Source organism: Paramormyrops kingsleyae, chromosome 10 (assembly GCF_048594095.1).
Source record: "Paramormyrops kingsleyae isolate MSU_618 chromosome 10, PKINGS_0.4, whole genome shotgun sequence".
Classification (NCBI taxonomy): domain Eukaryota; kingdom Metazoa; phylum Chordata; class Actinopteri; order Osteoglossiformes; family Mormyridae; genus Paramormyrops; species Paramormyrops kingsleyae.
Genome location: NC_132806.1, coordinates 16,938,380 through 16,959,767, shown reverse-complemented (window position 1 = coordinate 16,959,767; position 21,388 = coordinate 16,938,380). Strand labels below are relative to the sequence as shown.

The window sequence follows — 21,388 nt, the reverse complement described above, 5'->3', positions numbered from 1 at the left end:
GCATGGTCTTTCTGCATTTGTGGAGTTTGCAAGTTCATTCCTCACGTGTGGAGTTTGCATATTTTTTGTGTGCAGAGTTTGCATGTTCTTTCTGCATGTGTGGATTTCGCATGTTCTTTCTGTGTGTGTGGTATTTGCATGTTCATTCTGAGAGTATGGAGGTTGCATGTTATTTTTGTGTATGTGGACTTTGCATGTTCTTTCTGTGTGTGGCATTTGCACGTTTGTTCCACGTGTGTGGAGTTTGCATGTTGTTTCTGCATGTGTGGAGGTTGCATGTTGATTCTGCCTGTATGCAGTTTGCATGTTCTTTCTGCATGTGTGAATTCTGCATGTTATTTCAGTGTTTGCTGTCCTCTAGATGCTCCATTTTCCTCCCAAAGTACAAAAACATGCATAAATCTGAATTGTTGTTCCTATCATCCCACTGACATCCCATTCCAATTGCTCTTTCATTGTCCCTGTGCTTCTTGGAATAGGCTATAGTCTCACTCTGACCTTGTACTGGAAGTTATGGAAGACAAACAGATGAAGATAATCTAGATTAATATGTTAATTTATAATTTATTCCTTTGAAAAGCAATTAAATTCCTTTTCTTAGTTTTAACTAGCAATAACAAAGTGAATTAAATCTGAGAAAACTGACTTGAATCAAAATCACAGGCTACCAAAATGTGTACACAAAAACACAAACGATACATGTATTTACTGTATGTATGGGCATTTGTTTCTAGTCCCAGAGACCATTTGTATTTATTTGCTAAACATAGTTCAGGTACCAAGAGTAGTGATTTATAAATCAACAGCATAAAAAAAATGAACGACATAAATGTGATGCTGTGTATTACATAAACCATGGTACTCTGATCCATGCACAAGTCGCTGTGGAAATGCAGTAGCAAGGAATGTCAACCATAAAATACACTTAGGAAACTCTCTGTACAGTACAATTTGCAATAAACATACATTCATCACTGAGTATGTCTTTCCAGAGATTTCAGTTGGTATAGGGGGTTGTTCCCCTAATACAGAGCAAAATACATTTTACCCAAGTTTATTGTTGTTGTTATTTATTATAAGTAATTATTATTACAAGTAATTTAGGCAATTCAGCGTGAGATAAAGGTCCAGCAGCAGACCTTGGAGGAGAGACCATGAGGATCCAGGTCCTCATTCTTTTACATTTACACTCCCAGTTGCCCATTGAAATACCGTCATGTGTGTCTTTCACATCCCATGTGCATGCAGTGGTGTTCTTCACTCTCCTGTTAGGTCTTTAGGTATATACATCACAGTCTGAGCTGCTCTCTACCATCACTGCTATTCTCTGTAGACACTCTGTAGGCTTTCAGGTGTGTGTGTGTGTGTGTGTGTGTGTGTGTGTGTGTGTGTGTGTGTGTGTGTGTGTGTGTACAGGCCACAAGTTATTAATTAGTTATTTAGGGTGAATCTCAACATAACCCTGTACCAGGTAAACAGTTAGGTATAGATGACATAGGTAAAGGATTGATAAATATAGTACTGTGCAAAAGTCTTAAGCAGTCAAAGAAAATATTTAACAGTGTTTTTCTGGGTAGTAAGTGAATATTTGCTAAGAAAAAAACTATTATATTAGAACATATGCAAATTAACATTAACACAATAAAAAGTAATGAAGAATTACTACTTTCTCTGCAAAACGTCGCTGATATCTTGTTGGATGGCTATAAGACCTCCGCCGTGTTTCCCAAACCTCTCCTCTGGGGCGCACCTCAGTCATTGATACCCATCACCACCAGCTCAATTCATGAATTTATTTGTTAAATAACTCTGTGAGGGACTGAGTAGCCAAACAAAGTCATGGTAAAAAAAAATGTGTGTAATGGACGGTGCTGCAAGTGCTGGGGTGACTTTAGGAGAGGTTATGAAATGGCTAAGCTGACACACTTTGGCAGACATAACATCAGCATGAAGATCATTTAAACATTTTCTTTCTCTCCCTTAGAATTTGGCACAGTACTGTATACTGAACCTTATGTACGGCCCCAAATGCTGCCATTCTAATGATTGTTTACCTTTTCTTATATTTAATATTTGTGTTTTGAGTTTAGTTATTCTGAGCTGAAGTGTGTACTGCGCTTCTTTAGTGTGACGTCACACACTGCGTCACGCTAAGCATTCTGGGAGTGTGCTGTGTTCAGGTCTGGCTGTGTGTGCAGCAGGTCACTCAGCAGCGGCGGCGCTCAGGGGGCACCCAGGTAGCCGGAAGCTGTCCGGCACGGGGCTGTCCAGCTTGCAGATGATCTTGTATATAGATTTCTTCCAGCAGGGGTCAGTGTCGCGCCCTGCCTGGATTGCGTTGAGGAACTCCCTCAAGGCCAGCTCCGACACCTCCACAAACCTGTCGGGCACCTGGGGGGGAGACAGGCTGCTGCTGTCACTGCTGGGGGGCGAGTTACTGCAGTGTCCATTACAACAGGTGGGGAGACACTGGGGCACAGAGAGCAGGGGACAGACTTGGATACCTCATGAGATCAGCTGACTGATCATTAACACCAGTGTTAACTGAATATGTCAGTGCAAGAAGGGGGTAAATATCTCATTACAACAAGGCTGACTCTATCCTGGGGCACTGCTATAACTTTTGGGTCCCACAAAAGCATATAATATGGGGCCCCCAACCCAGACCAATCTAGTTATGTTCCAATTCTTTTAAGGGCCCCTGATTGACAAGGGCCCTTGGAATCGTCCTCACTTTTCCTTCCATTAGAGCACTCCTGCTTCTACCTTTTAAGGGCCCCTAGGCAAAGCTTTAGTTGGGGCCCCCACTTCTTCCACAAAGCAGGTGATTCGGGGCCCTTGGCAGCTGTCTGTTCTGCCTGTAGCTACAGCCGGTCCTGTGCTACAATCACAAAGATTTCTGGGAATTCAGTTACTCAGTACATCCACTGCAGCACAGTCTACCTGGGAATGTGGGGTGACATATTCACTGAGTCTTGCTCTTCAAAATCTTGGTTCATTTCAAGTTGAAAACAAAAGTCCTGTTGTTTTATTACTGAAATTCCACACAAATCATTTGGACCAGGAAGAAGATATGGCACTATTACTCTCTGTTATTTTACCTCTTCAAATCACTCTCATATAAGAAATATACTGACAATATAACAGGCATCTGGATTTTTTTAAACTGCAATTCACATTTTAGGAAATCAGTGCTCATTCATCCATGCTACACAGACGGTATTTATTTGCCTGGATGGCTCTTTCATTTTACACTGATCACCTTGCCTACTCTGCTCTCATAGTCTGCTGTTAGTTGGGCCTCTTTTTCTATGTTACACATGCTAATTAAACATTCACATGTGAGACAAAGGCATCTATGGCTGTCAGTCAGGGGACACGGACTGGGAAAAATTACTGGTTTCATATTGTTGTTCTATGTATGACTTTGTGTGAGAGTATGTGTGAATGTGCCTGTGATGGGCTGGACCGCCATCCAGGACACACCCTGGCCTTCTGCCCTGGGCTGTCTGGGATAGGCTCCAGGCCCCCCCACCCTGGCCAGGATAACAGTCAGACGATGGATGGATGGACGGATGGATGGATTGATATCCCTGTCTAACTCTGCTCTGTTTGTCCAAAGGCAGGAAAAGACAGAGATTAAAATCAGTCATTCTCCAGCACATGAGGTCTTCATGGAAACTGAATGAGGACAATGTGCACAAGCATTCACACACTCCCACTCATGTTTGTTAGCCTGTCACTGAGAGGACTTCCTTTTGATACAGGGACTCTTACGTTGCATTTTAAAGTCACATGATTATGACCAAACAAAGGAGCTAAAAGCTGGTAACAGAAAAGTACTGGTGTGCGTGTAGAAAAGGCATTTTGTGTTGTGGGGACATCCAGGTCAGACATAAATGTCTTTCATATTCATATTTATATCTACTTATTACTGTTTTCTTGAGGAATTTCAACTCAGCATATGTCCCATAGATCATATAGCTGAAGATGACAATAAAGGTGCTTTGACATCCCCACAATGTCTAATAACAATAATGGCACTTTTATTGATCCCTGTGGGGAAATTCCCTTTTTTCTTACCTCAGCTTGCTCTCCAGGTCACACACGCAGTTGAGAGTAAGCTTGGCAGTGAAGGGCAGCCACCTGCAGCAGCGCCTATGGAGCTGGGGGTTAAGGGCCTCGCTCGAGGGCCCCATGTGACTATTCTGCTGAGGCTGGACAGGAACCTTCCGATGACAAGCACAGAGGCTTTGCCCACTGAGCTACACAGCGCCACCTACTGTGTAGGGCTTATTATCCGAGTTATTTTTTCTGTAAAATGTTCCCTCCAGGTTGAATAATATGGTCTACACACACGCACGCACATGTAGGGTAAACATATCCTTATGGGGACCGCTCATTCATTTCAATGGGAAAAATGCTAACGCTAACTATGACAACCTTAACCCCCACCCTGCCCTAACCATAACCATAAGTAACCAAACAAAATACAAGAGTTTTTGCATTTTTAGTTTTTTCATAGCAGTCACCGTTTTTTATAAAATAGAGTTTTCCCTTATGGGGACCAGGAAACCGGTCCCCATAAGGAAAAAAAACGGATATTTATCACGTTATGGGGACATTGTGTCCCCATAAGGATAGGTAAACCTGCTCGCACACATGCGCATGCGCACACACACATACACACACACACACACCTGGTAATCGTTACTCTTGTTGTAGTGCAGGTTGAGAATGCGGTACAGCTCCGAGTCCCGGCCCAGACGCAGCGCCCCCTGGCCCCGGCCGCTCAGCCCCTCCCGCACTGCCTGCCGAGCAAAGCGCTCCATCTGGATGTAGAAGAACTCCCGGAAGTTACTGAACCACTTGATGAGCTGGGAGGTGATGCAGCGGTTGAACTGGGGAAGGCGAGAAAAGCGAAATCTCCAGTTTACCACCATAATGGAGCTCCAACCTTCTAGTAACTATAGTGAGACCACCTGTGATTCTGGGCCACCTGAAAAAAACATCGTCTTTGGCCACCTGCCTAACTTACTTATAATTTTACGTATTCAAGGCCCCATGTCAAGTGGTGGGTCCTTTGAATCTGCCATGGTGTCCATGCCCCTTCGCCACTCCTGACTATGTGCATATTAGTGTGACATAATGCTGGGTTTTCTTGGGAGAAAACAGTTTTTCCTAATACGAGCATCTCCCTAACACCTTGGCTGTGTTCGAATTCAGGAGCTGCGTCTTTCTAAGGCCACATTCAAAGACCAAATGCATCACAGCTGCGCAACAAGCCTGTTCCATTTCGAAGGGTCCTTCAAATGCAGCCTAGAAATGCGTCCTTCTTTTGCCGAGTCACAAGGAATCCACCAGACGGATCCTTCACAGCCCAGCATATCCCCAGATTCATTGCTCGGAGGTAAAGTGGATCCCGGCTGGACGACAGGAGCAGCACAAGGGTAAAGGCAGGATCAGCTGGTGATGCAAATAGAAGATTATCTGTAGTCCAGACCGTCCCATTTGAAACGCTTTCTGTCTAACCTTAAAGAACACCACCTAAAAAGGCTACACCTTCATAGACCACGTCCTTCAAAGGATGCAGCCCCTGAATTCAGACGCAGCCCTAATGTGGTCTTGAGCTGTAGATGTTGTACCGGTCATGTGGGTCCGATCTCGCAAGCGAAGGCCCTGTTAATGAACGTGCAGTGCAGTGAACGTGCAGTGAACATGCAGTGACATGAGTGGGTGCAGAGTGTGTACATTTGAAAGGGGAGAGTTTGCCATTTCGCAACTTTAAGGCTGATTTTTCTTCTGTGTAGAATCTACAGTGCAGGTAGCCGCATAGCTGCATATCCTATAGTGTAGCCTACACTGTAGCCTGACACGCACTTCCTCAGAAATGTAACTGCAGGTACTAGGCTATGGTGTAGGCTATATAGCTATCTATAGCGTAGGGTATGTGGCTATGTAGCTATCTATAGCGTAGGGTATGTGGCTATGTAGCTATCTATAGCGTAGGGTATGTGGCTATGTAGCTATCTATAGCGTAGGGTATGTGGCTATGTAGCTATCTATAGCGTAGGGTATGTGGCTATGTAGCTATCTATAGCGTAGGGTATGTGGCTATGTAGCTATCTATAGCATTGGGTATTTGACTAAGTAGCTATCTATAGCGTAGGGTATGTGGCTATGTAGCTATCTATAGCGTAGGGTATGTGGCTATGTAGCTATCTATAGCATAGGGTATTTGACTAAGTAGCTATCTATAGCGTAGGGTATGTGGCTATGTAGCTATCTATAGCGTAGGGTATGTGGATATGTAGCTATCTATAGCGTAGGGTATGTGGCTATGTAGCTACCTATAGCGTAGGGTATGTGGCTATGTAGCTATCTATAGCATAGGGTATTTGACTAAGTAGCTATCTATAGCGCAGGGTATGTGGCTATGTAGCTATCTATAGCGCAGGGTATGTGGCTATGTAACTATCTATAGCGTAGGGTATGTGGCTATGTAGCTATCTATAGCATAGGGTATTTGACTTTGTAGCTATCTATAGTGCAGGGTATGTGGCTATGTAACTATTTATAGCGTAGGGTATGTGGCTATGTAGCTACCTATAGCGTAGGGTATGTGGATATGTAGCTATCTATAGCGTAGGGTATGTGGCTATGTAGCTACCTATAGCGTAGGGTATGTGGCTATGTAGCTATCAGTAGCGTATGGTATGTGGCTATGTAGCTACCTATAGCGTAGGGTATGTGGATATGTAGCTATCTATAGAATAGGGTATGTGGCTATGTAGCTATCTATAGTGTAGGGTATGTGGCTATGTGGCTATCTATAGTGTAGGGTATGTGGCTATGTGGCTATCTACAGCATAGGGAATGTGGCTATCTGGCTATCTACAGGGTAGGGTATGTGGCTATGTAGCTATCTATAGCGTAGGGTATTTGACTTTGTAGCTATCTATAGCACAGGGTGTGTGGCTATGTAACTATCTATAGTGTAGGGTATGTGGCTATGTAGCTACCTATAGCGTAGAGTATGTGGCTATGTAGCTACCTATAGCGTAGGGTATGTGGATATGTAGCTATCTATAGCATACGGTATGTGGCTATGTAGCTACCTATAGCGTAGAGTATGTGGCTATGTAGCTATCTATAGCGTAGGGTATGTGGATATGTAGCTATCTATAGCGTAGGGTATTTGACTTTGTAGCTATCTATAGCGCAGGGTGTGTGGCTATGTAACTATCTATAGTGTAGGGTATGTGGCTATGTAGCTACCTATAGCGTAGAGTATGTGGCTATGTAGCTATCTATAGCGTAGGGTATGTGGCTATGTAGCTATCTATAGCGCAGGGTGTGTGGCTATGTAACTATCTATAGCGTAGGGTCTCTGGCTATGTAGCTATCTATAGCATAGGGTGTGTGGCTATGTAACTATCTATAGCATACGGTATGTGGCTATGTAGCTACCTATAGCGTAGAGTATGTGGCTATGTAGCTACCTATAGCGTAGGGTATGTGGATATGTAGCTATCTATAGCGTAGGGTATTTGACTTTGTAGCTATCTATAGCGCAGGGTATGTGGATATGTAGCTATCTATAGTGTAGGGTATGTGGCTATGTAGCTATCTATAGTGTAGGGTATGTGGCTATGTAGCTATCTATAGCGTAGGGTATTTGACTTTGTAGCTATCTGTAGCGCAGGGTGTGTGGCTATGTAACTATCTATAGTGTAGGGTATGTGGCTATGTAGCTACCTATAGCGTAGAGTATGTGGCTATGTAGCTACCTATAGCGTAGGGTATGTGGATATGTAGCTGTCAGTAGCGTAGGGTATGTGGCTATGTAGCTATCTATAGGGTAGGGTATGTGGCTATGTAGCTATCTATAGTGTAGGGTATGTGGCTATGTACAGAGTAGGGTATGTGGTTATATGGCTATCTACAGCGTAGGGTATGTGGCTATGTAGCTATCTATAGCGTAGGGTATGTGGCTATGTAGCTATCTATAGGTTAGGGTATGTGGCTATGTAGCTATCTATAGTGTAGGGTATGTGGCTATGTAGCTATCTATAGTGTAGGGTATGTGGCTATATAGCTATCTATAGTGTAGTGTAGTGCTACGCAGTTATCTACAACATAGGGTTTTTGGCTACGTGGCTATCTACAGTGTAGGGTACAGGGCTATGTGACAAGGTAGGCTACGAGCTATCTATAGTGTAGGGGACTCATTAATATTCATGAGAGAAGCGCTACCTGATTGGTCGGTGAACGTGAAAACTCATTAATATTCTGATCCCTAGACACATCCTCTTTTTTCTTACTAAACATGGTAACCCTAGGTACGCAGATATCAACTGTATAGGATAAGTGACTACACAGCTATCTACAGTGTAGGGGACACAACTACGTGTCAATCTACACCATAGGGTATGCGGCTATGTGGCTCTCTGCAGCATATGGGATGCAGCTACACAAAACTATAAATCAAGACCAGTCAGTGAGGAAAGGGACGATACCTTCACATCAGGGAAGTAGGTCTTGAGGGTGTTGGAGCTCGGGTAGCGTGTGTAGAAGAACATGAGCTTGGCCTTCTTCAGGTGACAGGGAGACAGGCCTTCCTGGGAGTGCGGCCAGTTAAGGGAGCTCCTCTCCTCGCGTTCATACAGGCACAAGCACAAGCAAACCTCCACGATAGCACAGCTATGCCCAGACTATAAATGCCCACTTCTCCTTCAAAATAATGTTCTTACCCTCTTTCTCCGAACCTCCATCCTTCTCTCTATTCCAAAGACGTTTAGAGACAATGTGCTTTTGACAATCAGCCTGTTCCCCAACCTCGTCTCTTTAATCCCCTTTCCCTGGGCTTCTGTCTCACTAATACAGAGTCATTCTCTATTTTGTCCTACAGTATTCCTCCAATCTCCTCTATTCTTCACCTTCTCTTATTGTTGCCTGTGTATGTGTGCCAGGGTGTAGCTCAGCTCTGTGTGAATATGTTGGTCTGCCTACTTCTGTCACTGAGAATATCAGCTCTGCTTTTCCCTGTCCTATATCCAGCCGTTTGCATATCTCACACCGGGTCAAGTGAAAGGATATCGACCCCCCAGGGAGGTAGATAGAGGAGTCCCCCCCATCCATGTACCCACTCAGCATCCCACCCGCTTGCCCTCTCCCACCTCCTTCCCTGTCGAGGGTGGAGAGTGAGGCATCCATCTGCCCCAGGAGTGGCATGGGAGGGAAGGATGGGGTGTGAGAGCTGAAATCCAGGAAGGAGTCCGTAGGCAGGCAGTCTTTGTGGAGCGGGAAGTTGGACAGGGAGCGGGCAAACAGGTGCTGCATGGTATAGTGCAGGAGGGGGAGGGGCATGGGGGGAGGGGCAGGAGGATAGGAGCTGAGGAAAGGGTCCTTGGCTTCGGAGGGTAATTGGGCAGGGATGTGACTCCGTGGCAGGGGGTGCAGACTGGAATTCAGTTGAGAGAATAGTGGATTTTGACTGGCATTTGGGTTCTGCACCATCTTCTCTTGTACCCTATTTGGCACTAAGGGCCCTGGCTCAGGTAGCCCCAGGGAGGGCGGGGCCTTGTTTACCTTAGGGAACTCCTCCTTCTTAGACCTCACCCCTTCTGCTGGCGGTGGATCCTCTGTGGAGGATGGGTAGCTTTGGGTGTACAGGTGGGTGACTCGGTCGATGACCCTGGCCACAGCGCTGCCCAACTCCCGCTTCAGGGCCTGTGCAAATTTTGGCCCTCCATCTCCCCCAGCCTCCCACTCGCCCCTGACCAGGCCGCAATCCAGCAGCACCCTGCCCTCCCCCGGAGCTCCCTGCTGGGAGGCTTTGCCATTGCCCGGGTTGCCATCGGTCCTCTTCTCCACACTGTTGCCTCCTGAAGGATGCAGAGGGCATGTGAGGGACATCCCTCCGAAGTCACTTGTATCCTCATCCTCTGAGAACATCTCCAGCCCATCGTCTTGGGTCAGTTCTCCATCCTCGCGTCTTCTGCTGCTCCGCCGCTCCCCGTATGCCCTGCACACTTTCTCCTGCAGCTCCAGCAGCTTTCCTCTTGTCTCCTGCAGAAGGACCTTCAGCTCCTGCCTCTGGCGCTGCCGGATCTCCGTGCCACCTTGCCTCCCCCGAGTCTCTCCTCTCCCCACCTTCCTCTGCACCCCCTCAGCACCCCTCCCCCCACGTTCCCCATCGACCTCTCCTCTCCCTGTCGATCTTCTCAGCAAGCTCTCAGGACATACCCTCTTCCCACTCACTAGCTGCTGGGGCCAGTCTCCCATCTCAAAGGAGGGCCGCTTTTTTCCCCTGGAGGGGTACTGAGGCACAGGAGAGGCTGCCGGGGCCATTGCTCTCCTTCCGGCCAGCTCCTCCACAGCTCCATGCTCCCTGTCAGGGATGGGATCCAAGCTTTCGCTGGTTGACTGGTTGTGCCTGTAGAAGTTTGGTTGCTGTGGGCCACCAGAGTGCAGGAGGTGAGACGTGATGGGGTAGGAAGGGGGGTTGCCACCAGAGTAGCGGGGTGCAGAGGGGACAGCACTGGGGGGGCTGCTATATAAGCCATAATGGAAAATCTGGGATGCCTGCTGACTCAGGGGGTCAGAAGAAGAATCCATCACCCCAACTATTTAGGTTCTTCCAGCCCCAATGACCTGCCCACTGGAATCTGAAAGAGTCAAGCCATCAAGAATAAACAAACAAACACATAAATACTGTCCAACAAGTACTGATCACAACATAGACAATTTACTCTTAAAGTGCCACAGTCACTGCCGATTATGACGTCATGGGCAGTTCATCAGTGTCCCCACAGCAGGCTTCTGCTTATGTCGTCCTTTCCCACCTCCTCTCTTCCTCTCAGTCTGTTATCAGTCTACTCACAGCTGTAACAATGTTTATACAGACTATTTACACATGCACACCCAGACACACAACATGAACTTAAAAAAAAAACATATCCATAACAAAAATAGTTCAACTAATAAATCAAATTACCCAATGCGGTTAAACTGAAAAAGCACAGTGATTTAATATATATTAAATAATCGCAATTCAGAGCTGGAAATACAGTAAATTCTAATACTGTATGCGGTGTAATTTTTGCATATATCTATCTGACTCTATCCGACTGTATTCTGGATATACTAAATTTTGCTGCTTTATGTTTATATGTAATATTTTTACATCTGCTACCTTTGTTTACTCACACTTCAGGTGTGTAAATTCTGCAACCACTGACAACACATTTTGGGTACAAGCGTAAAATATTTTTTTTAATTCTCTAGTGTATGCACATATATGATATATACTACTGTACATCCGCTTATTATTTAAACTCCCAAAGTGACACATAAAAGTTCTGAAATATCCAACAGTATTTCTAATATTGTCACCATACTGGAAAGGAGAGGAAGCAAAAACGAGAAGCGACATTCTGCTCCGTTTTGTGTTAACAGCGTAACCTCAGTTCCCCATCACCACTGAATGAACAGATGTTCGCATGAGAAAGCTTTTTGGAGAAAGAATTTGCACTATTTATACATTATTATCCAATCCCGTGCACTATACAGCTATTTCACGTTCATTTAATGTTCATCTTCGCTATAGGTCTCTGTATTTATTGTATCTAACATAAAAGAGCAGAAAAAAACGTAATGTAAACGGAATACTATAATGAATCCATCATTCATTCCCTCATAACAGAAGCGGTCTACATGATAAGCCATGGAACGAAACATATGGAGCAAATCTGTTACAAAACGAGCGATCTAATCCAGTACAAAAATATTCGGTTATCAAGTATCCAAAATCATAAACAACAATTCGTGAATTTACCAGCTTATTTTTAAGCAATAAAATAATATTACACGTAACAGGAATGAACAATAAATGAGGAGGAATGATGGAATACACAAACAGAATAACTAAATGCAAAAAAATGTTTTTATGCGATTATAGGTTTCTCAACAACGAAACATCTGTTCGCCCCAAAAAACTCTAAAAGCTTTTTACTGACAAGCACTCAGCAGCTGATTACATACATGGCTCAGACATATCTACAGACCAAAGACGTATGAATATAGACAATTATTTTAAAAAATAATACAATAAAAAGTATTTACAGACTTACTCGATGTCCGCTGTATAATAATTTCTCCCGGGGACTTTACTCTTGTTTATTTAGTCTTAATCGTTATGGCGGCCAGCACAAACGCTAACGTATTTCCCGTTATTGCTGTGCTTACAATCTGTCTGACTGTTTGTCACCCTTGTTCTGGAGCGCACTAATTTCACAGTAGGCGTTGAGGTGCGCTGGGTGCCCCTCCCATCGAGTTAACAGCGTACCCAGTGCCCGTCCCCGACCCCCTCTCCCCATTTTTACCCCACGTCACTCACGCCGGGAATCCCCACCCCCCTCCACGTGGGGCATCGAACCGGCTAATTAACGACTCCCAATCAGAATCGACCTGGTCTAAAATCGAGCGTTACTGGCATCCTGTAGGTTCGGTGTATGATCTGTCCCGTTACTCAAACTTTGTCTTTACTTGTCTTTTCAGATCTTATCCAGTAAAGCATGGAACCTGGGAAGCACAGGGCACAGATCAGGGGGACACCCTGACCTGGATGTCAGTCCATCGCATGGTGCACACATACACACACAATTACCGTCATAAACATATCTAATCTAAAAAGTTGAATATGCATCACGTAAACTGTTAATCCTGCATATCATAAAGAAATATTTCACTATATTACTATATTGCGATATTGATTATATTAATATTATTGTTAATATTATGTATATAAGAGTGCTAATGTAAATGCGGCCTTACTGAGGCTTAACGGCTTTGTTGCAGGACATTTTGGTTTAATATCGTGTTACATAATAGATAATGTTCATAGCCTATAGGCAGTGTAACCATATCCAATGCCTCTAACCCGTTGCAGTATTATTCTGTTATGTTAGCGTACGCTAAATGCCCATCAGCACACCCAGATATACCGTGCAAATTGTCATGAGGTGAATGCAAACACACAGGAGTCACACAGCTGCCCGCGTGTCGACATACGGATACGCGGCTCGTGTGTCTCACCGTGTATGTAACGGGAGAGCCAGCTGACGGAGAGATTATTACAAGGACCAGGTATGGTAAAACAACAACGACCCGGTGCTTGGGAAATGATCGCGATGATAAAATTATGGTTAAGCAATGTAAAAGTAGTTTATGCCCCGGCGATATTATGATAATCAGTTTCTGCTTTTATACCTGAAATGTATACGGTTGATGGTTCAAAGATACACCTTGGAATTACGCTGGTTGTTGAAACTTTGCGGTCTGAACACGACAGATATCAGTCATGTAATAGGCTACAAGTCGACCACGTCATTGTTCACTTAGCAAAGCTTTCACTTGGACTGTTCAGTGACAGACCAGCCCACCCCCACCCCCCCACTCCGCACACACACAGTCTCACTTCTAAAATCTCTTTTTATCTGTACCCCTGCCCCCCATGCAAGCTTTCAATATCCACTATTCCACTCTGAGCCTCCCTCTCATTCACCCACTTCACTGCAATATTCTTCCTTTTCAGAACAACTGCAATAGCAGAAAAAGGTGTTCGCGTTGTTATGGAAACGCGGCATATGACAAAAGCGGTTTTATTTTTTTCAAAAATAAGGGCCGAAATGATCAATACAACAGAACATAAACAACCATTCTGCAAATGTGACTTCAACCGCATAATGATTACACATGACATGAGAGATGGATTTTTTTTGCATTTCTTTATAGATTGTGATGGGCTTTATGTATAGTACATGACAGTTTATGATGTCTTCAGCAAATGTAGCTGGCCTGCTGTTTGTCTACGTAAAAATGTTTTTAAAAAACTAATCCACGTATATTGTAACCTGTATTCACTAATCCTTTGCCTTGCAATTACTATTCTCTTCACTGTTTTCAAATTTAATTCATAAAACAATATAAATGAAATAGAAACACATACATAAAATATTCGATTGTCAAAATCCTTAAATAATTCATGCACAGACTGCAGGTATTTAAAAGTACAGTTTAGAATATTCTATATGCTTTTTTGTATACCAAATACAGCAATACAAATGACTTAAAAAACAGCAAAATAACATTCCTGCTTTATACCAAACAGCAAGTGGCATCCAGGGGGAGAGATCAAGGGATGGGGGGAGTGGGCAGGGGAGGGGGGGGCAAAAGTGTTTGTCCATTGATTCTCATCGGGTGAGGGGCGGGGGTGCACTCAGAGCCTTGGGCAAGGTGACAGGAGAGGGAGTGGGGATACAAAGAGAGGGACTGTAAATGAGAGGATGCGAGCAGGAGAGAAGTTGGGGCAGAGGGACACACGGGGAGAGGGATCGGATTGGCTAAGAAGCCAGGGATGAAATGTGTGCATGTCAATTCTATGTTGCCTGTAAATGATTGGCTTGGAAGAGTGAAGAAGCTCTATATATGTGTGTGTTTGTGTGTCTGTGTGAAACAGCACAGAAAGCACCCCCCCTCCCCCCCAGTCATCATAGCACTTTCTGGGTGTCACTGAAGGCCTCACCACGTGTCCTGGAGTATCCAGACATCCGTGCACATCTCCATTTATTACAGAGGTACTTATCCAAGTTAACGGCTGCACTGCGACTCTTCACTGCGACCCCCCCCCGCATGCACGCAGACACAGACACACATGGTTTCATCAATCCACACAAACACACACGAAGCAACTGTAAAGAGGGTCTTAGTTTATATACACATTTATATTCACAGACACATACACACACACATGCAGGCGCACACACACACACACACACTTTCTGTTTGCAATTATCCTCTCTCTGGCTGGAGTGTGTTGATGGCATAATTGTCCTGGACAGTAGAGAGAGGGAAAAGGAGAGGCAGTGGAGAGAGGGCTGACACACACTGCATGCTAATGTAGTGACACCATCCACACTGCCTGTGCTTTCTGTATTTGCGACCCCCCCCCCCCCCCCAATTGCACCTCATTGTTCCTGGCCTTTTTGACTCCCTCCAATCAACAAAAACAACAGCTGAGAGAGACTGAAATTATGGGGGTGTGTCATTTCTGTGCAGAGAGCCCTGAGGGATCATCTGTGCTTATCCCTTAATCACCGCTGCCTTTTTCTCATCCGATTTGCTTATCGCCGTTTCCCTCCTATCCCCCCCCCCCCCCCACCAGCGACACAGGCAAGCAGAGAGGTGACTGAATGGGTCTTCCTAGGAATCTTATTCTTAGAGATTTGGCCATTGTTTTGGAGCACTTTGGCGTGGAAATTATTTCATGCTGCCAGTGACACCTAGTGCACTAAAGCAGTTACTACAATTCGAGCCAATACAATCAGAGACTTCGTTTTATTCTACAAAATCCTTCAGATGAGCCAATACACAAACATTACTTACACTGAAAATATAACTAAAAAACAAACAAGACTAAGTTTGAAGGAACAAAGAAATCAAGTTAAAGTTATAGAGCTTCAGGGCTCATTGGAAAGTTAGCCAAATGAAGTCTAACTGGAATTATTACCAATGCTTAGAGTTTATTTTTACATTGTGCTCATTGGTTTGCAGGAGTGACAGACAGTCTCTTTGGACATGGGGGCGTCTGCTTGCGGGCCTCCACCTACGTGTCCTGGTCCTTGGAGCCTGCGGGGTCCTGCAGTGAGAGCAGCGCCTCCACGTGCTGGAGGTATTGCACCGTTCTCCTCTTCACAGACGTCCTGCGCTGTGGGTCCGGGTCTCCTGGCACACAGGAAGTGAAAAGCATGGGGCAGTCAGTGGCAGCACAAGTATAAGAGCAGCGAGGCCAGCCAGGGGGCGAGGGGTGCCCAGGGGGCGAGGCCAGCCAGGGGGCGAGGGGTGCCCAGGGGGCGAGGCCAGACAGGGGGCGAGGCCAGACAGGGGGCGAGGCCAGACAGGGGGCGAGGCCAGACAGGGGGCGAGGCCAGACAGGGGGCGAGGGGTGCCCAGGGGGCGAGGCCAGACAGGGGGCGAGGCCAGACAGGGGGCGAGGCCAGACAGGGGGCGAGGGGTGCCCAGGGGGCGAGGACAGACAGGGGGCGAGGCCAGACAGGGGGCGAGGCCAGACAGGGGGCGAGGGGTGCCCAGGGGGCGAGGCCAGACACGGGGCGAGGCCAGACACGGGGCGAGGCCAGACACGGGGCGAGGCCAGACACGGGGCGAGGCCAGACACGGTGTGAGGGGTGCCAGGGGGTGAGGCCAGACAGGGGGTGAGGGGTGCCAGGGGGCGAGGCCAGACACGGGGTGAGGGGTGCCAGGGGGTGAGGCCAGACAGGGGGTGAGGGGTGCCAGGGGGCGAGGCCAGACACGGGGTGAGGGGTGCCAGGGGGTGAGGCCAGACAGGGGGTGAGGGGTGCCTTGGATTGGCTGAGGCCTTAGAGAAGGCCGCTGGCTTAAGTGACAGGCACAGTGACAAGGTCACTTCTGCACGGATAAAAGCGAGCATTAAACACCATTACACAATCAGCTCCGTCATGCAGCTTTAAGGGAATAATCTCTACTAACAGCATGGCTTAAGAAAGGCTTATAGTTCTAAACAAGTCTCTCGTCTCACCCTGCACTCCTTTGATCAGTATATCCACAGCAGCCTTGTATCGCAGTATCGCACCACTATACTCCCCCCCCTTCTCTTCTTCCACTGCTGCATTCAGCTCATTGGCTGCTTGTGCCAGATACCCCGCCTCCCCACTCAGCCCTACAGGGCTATTTGGGTCGGCCAATAGGAGTGACATCAGCTCAGAGTGGTCATGCGGCGCGTTGGGCTGATCTATCGACAGGACAGAAAAAAAAGAGAACAAACACAATGAGGATAAAGACAGACGCTGATTATATGCAATACTGACTACTAATACAATCTTGCCTTCAAATCAAAGCTAAAACATAACATCTTTATGCCAGTATCATAGTCCAGAAAAGATTTTGTGATGAAAAAAGATGAAAAACACCTTCTTTGGCACAGGGGTCGAAGATGGCGAGATCAGAGTCTGAAAGGGGTGGTGGCTGTTCATCTGGAAGTCCCTCCGCTACAGAGTCAAACAGCAAGTCAAACTCATCTTGAGACTCTGTCTGGTCCCTTGTGACACATGCAGAACTAGGGCTGGTTGCTTGATGGGGAAGGAGAAATGAGAAATAAAGACATTAAATTCATTCAAAACAACAAGCCTAGAAATCCCAGCTAATCAAGCAGCCTCAGAAACTACCAAGAGGGAACAATCTCATGGCAGCTTGACACAAAGTACACAGCCTGTACACAGATGACAGATGCGTGAGATGAGCAGCTCACAGCAAGGACTGTAACCACTCACAGCCCCCTCATGGGTCACCATGTGGGAAGAACAGAAACGTCCTTCACCAACAAGACATGCACCCATAAGAGTAGCTTCCAGCTCAGTCAAAAAGGCATACATTGGAAATCCTTGCAAAGAAAGTTCCACACTCCTGTACAACATGAATATTTTTATCTCCCATTGTACCCATCATGTCCTGAATGCAGATCATGGCTCAAAATCCTATTCCTGAACAAGGCCCATTTAGAAGCGACAGATTCAAAGTGAAATTTCTTCCAGTGCCGTAAAATTTCTTTACGCCACGTTAAGGCATTATTGGATTTGAAGTTAACAAATACTAGCATGACTTAAGTTCAGGACTTTGCCAAGACCTCAAAGTTCACCTTGATCCTAAGCCTTCAGGTTAGACCTTCATGACCTGACCACTAGATGGTGTTCTCAGTTCAAAAAAGGACACTAATCATGCCCCTAAGCAAACCAAGGGCACCATCTAGTGGGGTCAAAAAATACTGCAATTGGTTCATGAGGTGTCATTTTGCCAATCACTACCACCAATACATTATTAATGAACCTTGACTCAAGCCTTACCCCTGGGAGGTGAGTCAGTGTTGTTTTCTGGGTCTCCTGATGCCCCGGTTTCTGTTATGGAGGTTGGGCTGTCTTCCATCTCGCTGTAGGCCTCTACTGCAGCCTCAGGTTCACCTAGTCCAACTCCATCTTGTGGGGATGATGCTTCAGTCCCCTTTTCTTCTTCCATACCATTGTTTGAAAATCCTTCAGGCAGGGGTATGAGAGGAGGCGGTAGGGGGGAGGACGACGCGAGAGGGGTGCCGTCCAGTGGTCTTCTTACTTCCCCACCCTGAAACAAAAAACAGGTTACCTTGGGAACCACATCTTGCCACCTAATATGAATCCAAACCTTTTGGGATTTCTAATATCTGGAAAGTACTTACTGATTTCCTAAAATATACAAATCATAAAATACTAACACCAGGACAGCGTACAACGTTCAGTGTTTCAGGAATAGCAGTAAATGTTAAACTGTCAAACTGCCAGATTCAGACACAACTAAAATTCATAAGCAAACAATTAAAAAAGGCAGCAAAAACTATTTCATCCATTCTTTGAAAAAGACCACATCTCAAATTAGGGAGGGTTATTTCAATGGTATTGGGCAAACACAGAGAGGCATTATGATTTTTGATTACCATTCCGATTCAAAATGGCGTGCCGTGGTTCTATATCAGGTGAGTGAAAGAATATCACTGACATGCCTTTCTAATTACATTTGTGCGACTTCACTGTTTGAATGACACTTGGGACTGGGAAGGGCCTGTGTGGTACATTCTGTGCATCATCAACTGTTCTACCGAATGATAAAGGATCTCAGGGAGAATGGCCTAGTCATGGGAGGTGCATGGCATCACGGCACAGGACAGAAACCTCACCCTGAAGAAGTCCTTCAGCTGTGGGCTATTGTACAGGGCAGGGATGTTGACGGTGAAGAGGAGCATGGCTTCTGCTGCTGCCCGTCTCTCTTCAATCACAGCTTCATCAAACCGCCCTGTGACAGAGGGGGAAGGTGTGCTTTGCTGAAGTCATTCTTGTGAAATGTCATGCTACATGTTCATGTATATACAGCACTGCACTAAGGTCTTAGGCTGCCACACAAAATTAGCTTCAAGCTATGTTTATATTGGTGTAAAGCTAAGGATATGTCTGTCAAAGTATGCTATCTTACCATTTCAAAGCCTTTCCTCAAGTTTTTTTCTGTTACCATCCAATATATCCATGTATTTGCTGAAGTCAGCCATTAACACACCTTATTTGGCTAGTCAATACCTCATTATTAAGTGATCTGGTAGTGATTTAACATTTTAACATATACATGGAATGGCTGGGGTGGCACAAAGAAAAGATTTGGGAACCAAAGCTTTCTTCTTCTGGCCACCCAACATGATATTAGGAATTGTCCGGAGAACAGAAAAAAATGTTGTTCATTATTGTTTATTAAGTATATATGCAGAGTGGTGCAGTGGTTAGCACTGTTCCCTCAGTGTAGTTTGCATGTTCTCATGTCATCATGGGGTTTCCTCTGGGTACTCCAGTGTCCCCCCACAGTTTAAAACAGGCTGAGGTTAACTAAAGTAACCACATTGCTTGTGGGTGTGAACGATGTGTGTGCCCTGCGATGGGATGACCATAACACACTGTCTTCTCTGAATCACCACAGCATAACTCACTACATTACATATATGTATAAAACATTCAGAAGTTAAAGCTTTTAAAGGACACACGGGAAGCGCCCTGTCAGACTCACCGAAGACCTGAGCCCGAGGGAAGGAAGGGAACTCTTCCAGCCTCCTGAAAAGGTTGCGGTGTGTGTAGGACAGCTCTCCATGAAGCTTCTTCAGCTCCGAGTACCTCTTCCACACCACCACCTGCATGGCCATTTAGCAGCAACACAGCAAAATTGGCAACTTGCACATCACAGAGGAGAAATCGATAATTAATATCCTACTGTACATGTTCTACAAGGGAACAATATGCGCATTATGTGCTATTATGCAACATATGACTGAGCTCTCTCTGCCAAATGCAAAGCACTTGTAGACTTATTCCAAGTCTGACTTCAAATATTCCTCGGCTTTGTGCGTCAAGGGGACAGTGACACTGGTTGAATTCTAAATATAATGATACCGTTTGGGATAAATGCTGGTCTTACACCTGGTTCTTACTTGCAGTTTCTCCCATGCTAAATCTCGACGAACAAACAGACATTCAGACATACGCACCTCTTTTACATCCTCTGGCCTCTTCTTTGAAACAAACTGTGCAGATGGAGAGAGTGTGTGATTAGTAAGAGACACTGTAGTATGTGTAGGATTCTGATGACAGTTCAGAGAAAGTCAGAGATAAATTAGCGAAGGGGGTGTCTAGGACCCAAACAGCCCTGAGTATATCACGAGTGAAAGTCCCGTGGCTTTTCGCACGAGTTCAGTAAAGAAGGCTTTATTATTACCAAATATTATTCCCATCTATGATCCACCTATTCCACACTATAGTAAATAATAGCAATAAATGAAGGCGAAAATACAAAAAAGAATAACAGACTCAATGCCCAACTAATCTTCATTTCGTTAACTTTTAAGTTAAGAAAAGTTTCGTCTAGCAAAAGGTTAATACTGGTTAAATGGATTAATTAACAATTGTTTTTTTCCAATTGGTAATCATTACACTTACATAACATGTTAATTTATTACTTATTATAAACACGACATTAGTTCAAACCGAATCAGCGGTCTAATAAACAGAGAATTAATAAATAGTTAGCTGGCCAGCTAACTGGTTGAGTTGGCCAACCGACCCTGGCTGTGACTTTGTACTCTGTGTATCCCTTCTCATGAGTACGTGGATCTGTCACGCTGAAGAACCTGTAGTACTCCTCCTTCGCTTTGCGCGACATTCGGAGGAGTCTCTCTTGGCCGTCCGTACAGCTCCCCGACAACTACACTACAACCCACAGCCTCCTCTGATATTTTGATTGTTTACTTCCTTCTCCGACTTCCGCCTTAGGTCCACACGCATGCGCAAATATTCTTAGACCCGCCTCTTCACGTAAATCAATTAAAGGCACACAATTCAAAACTGACATTTCATTCTGTACAGCAAGACGTGTTTCGCATTTTAACAAATACGTCAGCCATTATATGAAGTGGAAAGGCAATGAGCGATTTTAAATGTTTCAAGCGTATTAAAATTACGAAAATAGCACTGAATGATCGGTTAACAGTTACGATCATGGCCAAATGTAATTCATTATACTTATAAACAATGTTGTCCAGTTTCTACTCGAATTATAAAGACATGGTGATAACATTACTATTTGATGAACTGCCCATTCCCTGTAAACGTCCTATCCAGAGTGTAATAATAATAACCAACAGGAATGAGTCAGTCCAAACACTGGAAATTGACAGCTTGGTCCTCCTTTAGCAACTTTGTACCCCAATGACACAAAACAGTGGAAATGATAG

General features: G+C 45.2%; 2 protein-coding genes across 2 annotated transcripts; both read right to left on the bottom strand.

The window, feature by feature from the left end:
- Positions 1 to 544: 544 nt before the first annotated feature.
- prox3 (prospero homeobox 3) lies at positions 545 to 12,331 on the bottom strand. Its single transcript, XM_072717432.1, has 5 exons — positions 12,135 to 12,331; positions 9,100 to 10,670; positions 8,520 to 8,627; positions 4,701 to 4,901; positions 545 to 2,391 (listed from the first exon to the last, which is right to left on the bottom strand). The coding sequence occupies exons 2-5, from the start codon at positions 10,618 to 10,620 to the stop codon at positions 2,203 to 2,205; spliced, it is 2,019 nt and encodes a 672-aa protein (XP_072573533.1). The 5' UTR covers positions 10,621 to 10,670; positions 12,135 to 12,331; the 3' UTR covers positions 545 to 2,202.
- Positions 12,332 to 15,380: 3,049 nt separating this feature from the next.
- Positions 15,381 to 20,922, bottom strand: snx15 (sorting nexin 15). The gene is made up of 8 exons (XM_023794101.2): positions 20,719 to 20,922; positions 20,147 to 20,182; positions 19,672 to 19,792; positions 18,800 to 18,915; positions 17,940 to 18,210; positions 17,010 to 17,168; positions 16,619 to 16,831; positions 15,381 to 15,786 (listed from the first exon to the last, which is right to left on the bottom strand). Exons 1-8 carry the CDS (start codon positions 20,815 to 20,817, stop codon positions 15,668 to 15,670), a joined length of 1,134 nt encoding a protein of 377 aa, XP_023649869.2. The 5' UTR covers positions 20,818 to 20,922; the 3' UTR covers positions 15,381 to 15,667.
- Positions 20,923 to 21,388: the final 466 nt, after the last annotated feature.

Bases quoted from the DNA above. Each gene is read 5' to 3' on its own strand.
- snx15 (XM_023794101.2), bottom strand. From the start codon at position 20,817: ATGTCGCGCAAAGCGAAGGAGGAGTACTACAGGTTCTTCAGCGTGACA. The intron at 20,183-20,718 runs GTCGGTTGGCCA...CCATCTGCACAG, and splicing joins AGTACAAAGTCACAGCCAGG to TTTGTTTCAAAGAAGAGGCC. The intron at 16,832-17,009 runs GTGTTTTTCATC...TCCTGTCGATAG, and splicing joins CGACCCCTGTGCCAAAGAAG to ATCAGCCCAACGCGCCGCAT.
- prox3 (XM_072717432.1), bottom strand. From the start codon at position 10,620: ATGGATTCTTCTTCTGACCCCCTGAGTCAGCAGGCATCCCAGATTTTC. The intron at 4,902-8,519 runs GTATCGTCCCTT...CGCCTTCCCCAG, and splicing joins CCTACTTCCCTGATGTGAAG to TTCAACCGCTGCATCACCTC. The intron at 2,392-4,700 runs GTGTGTGTGTGT...TCTCCCCCCCAG, and splicing joins ACAAGAGTAACGATTACCAG to GTGCCCGACAGGTTTGTGGA.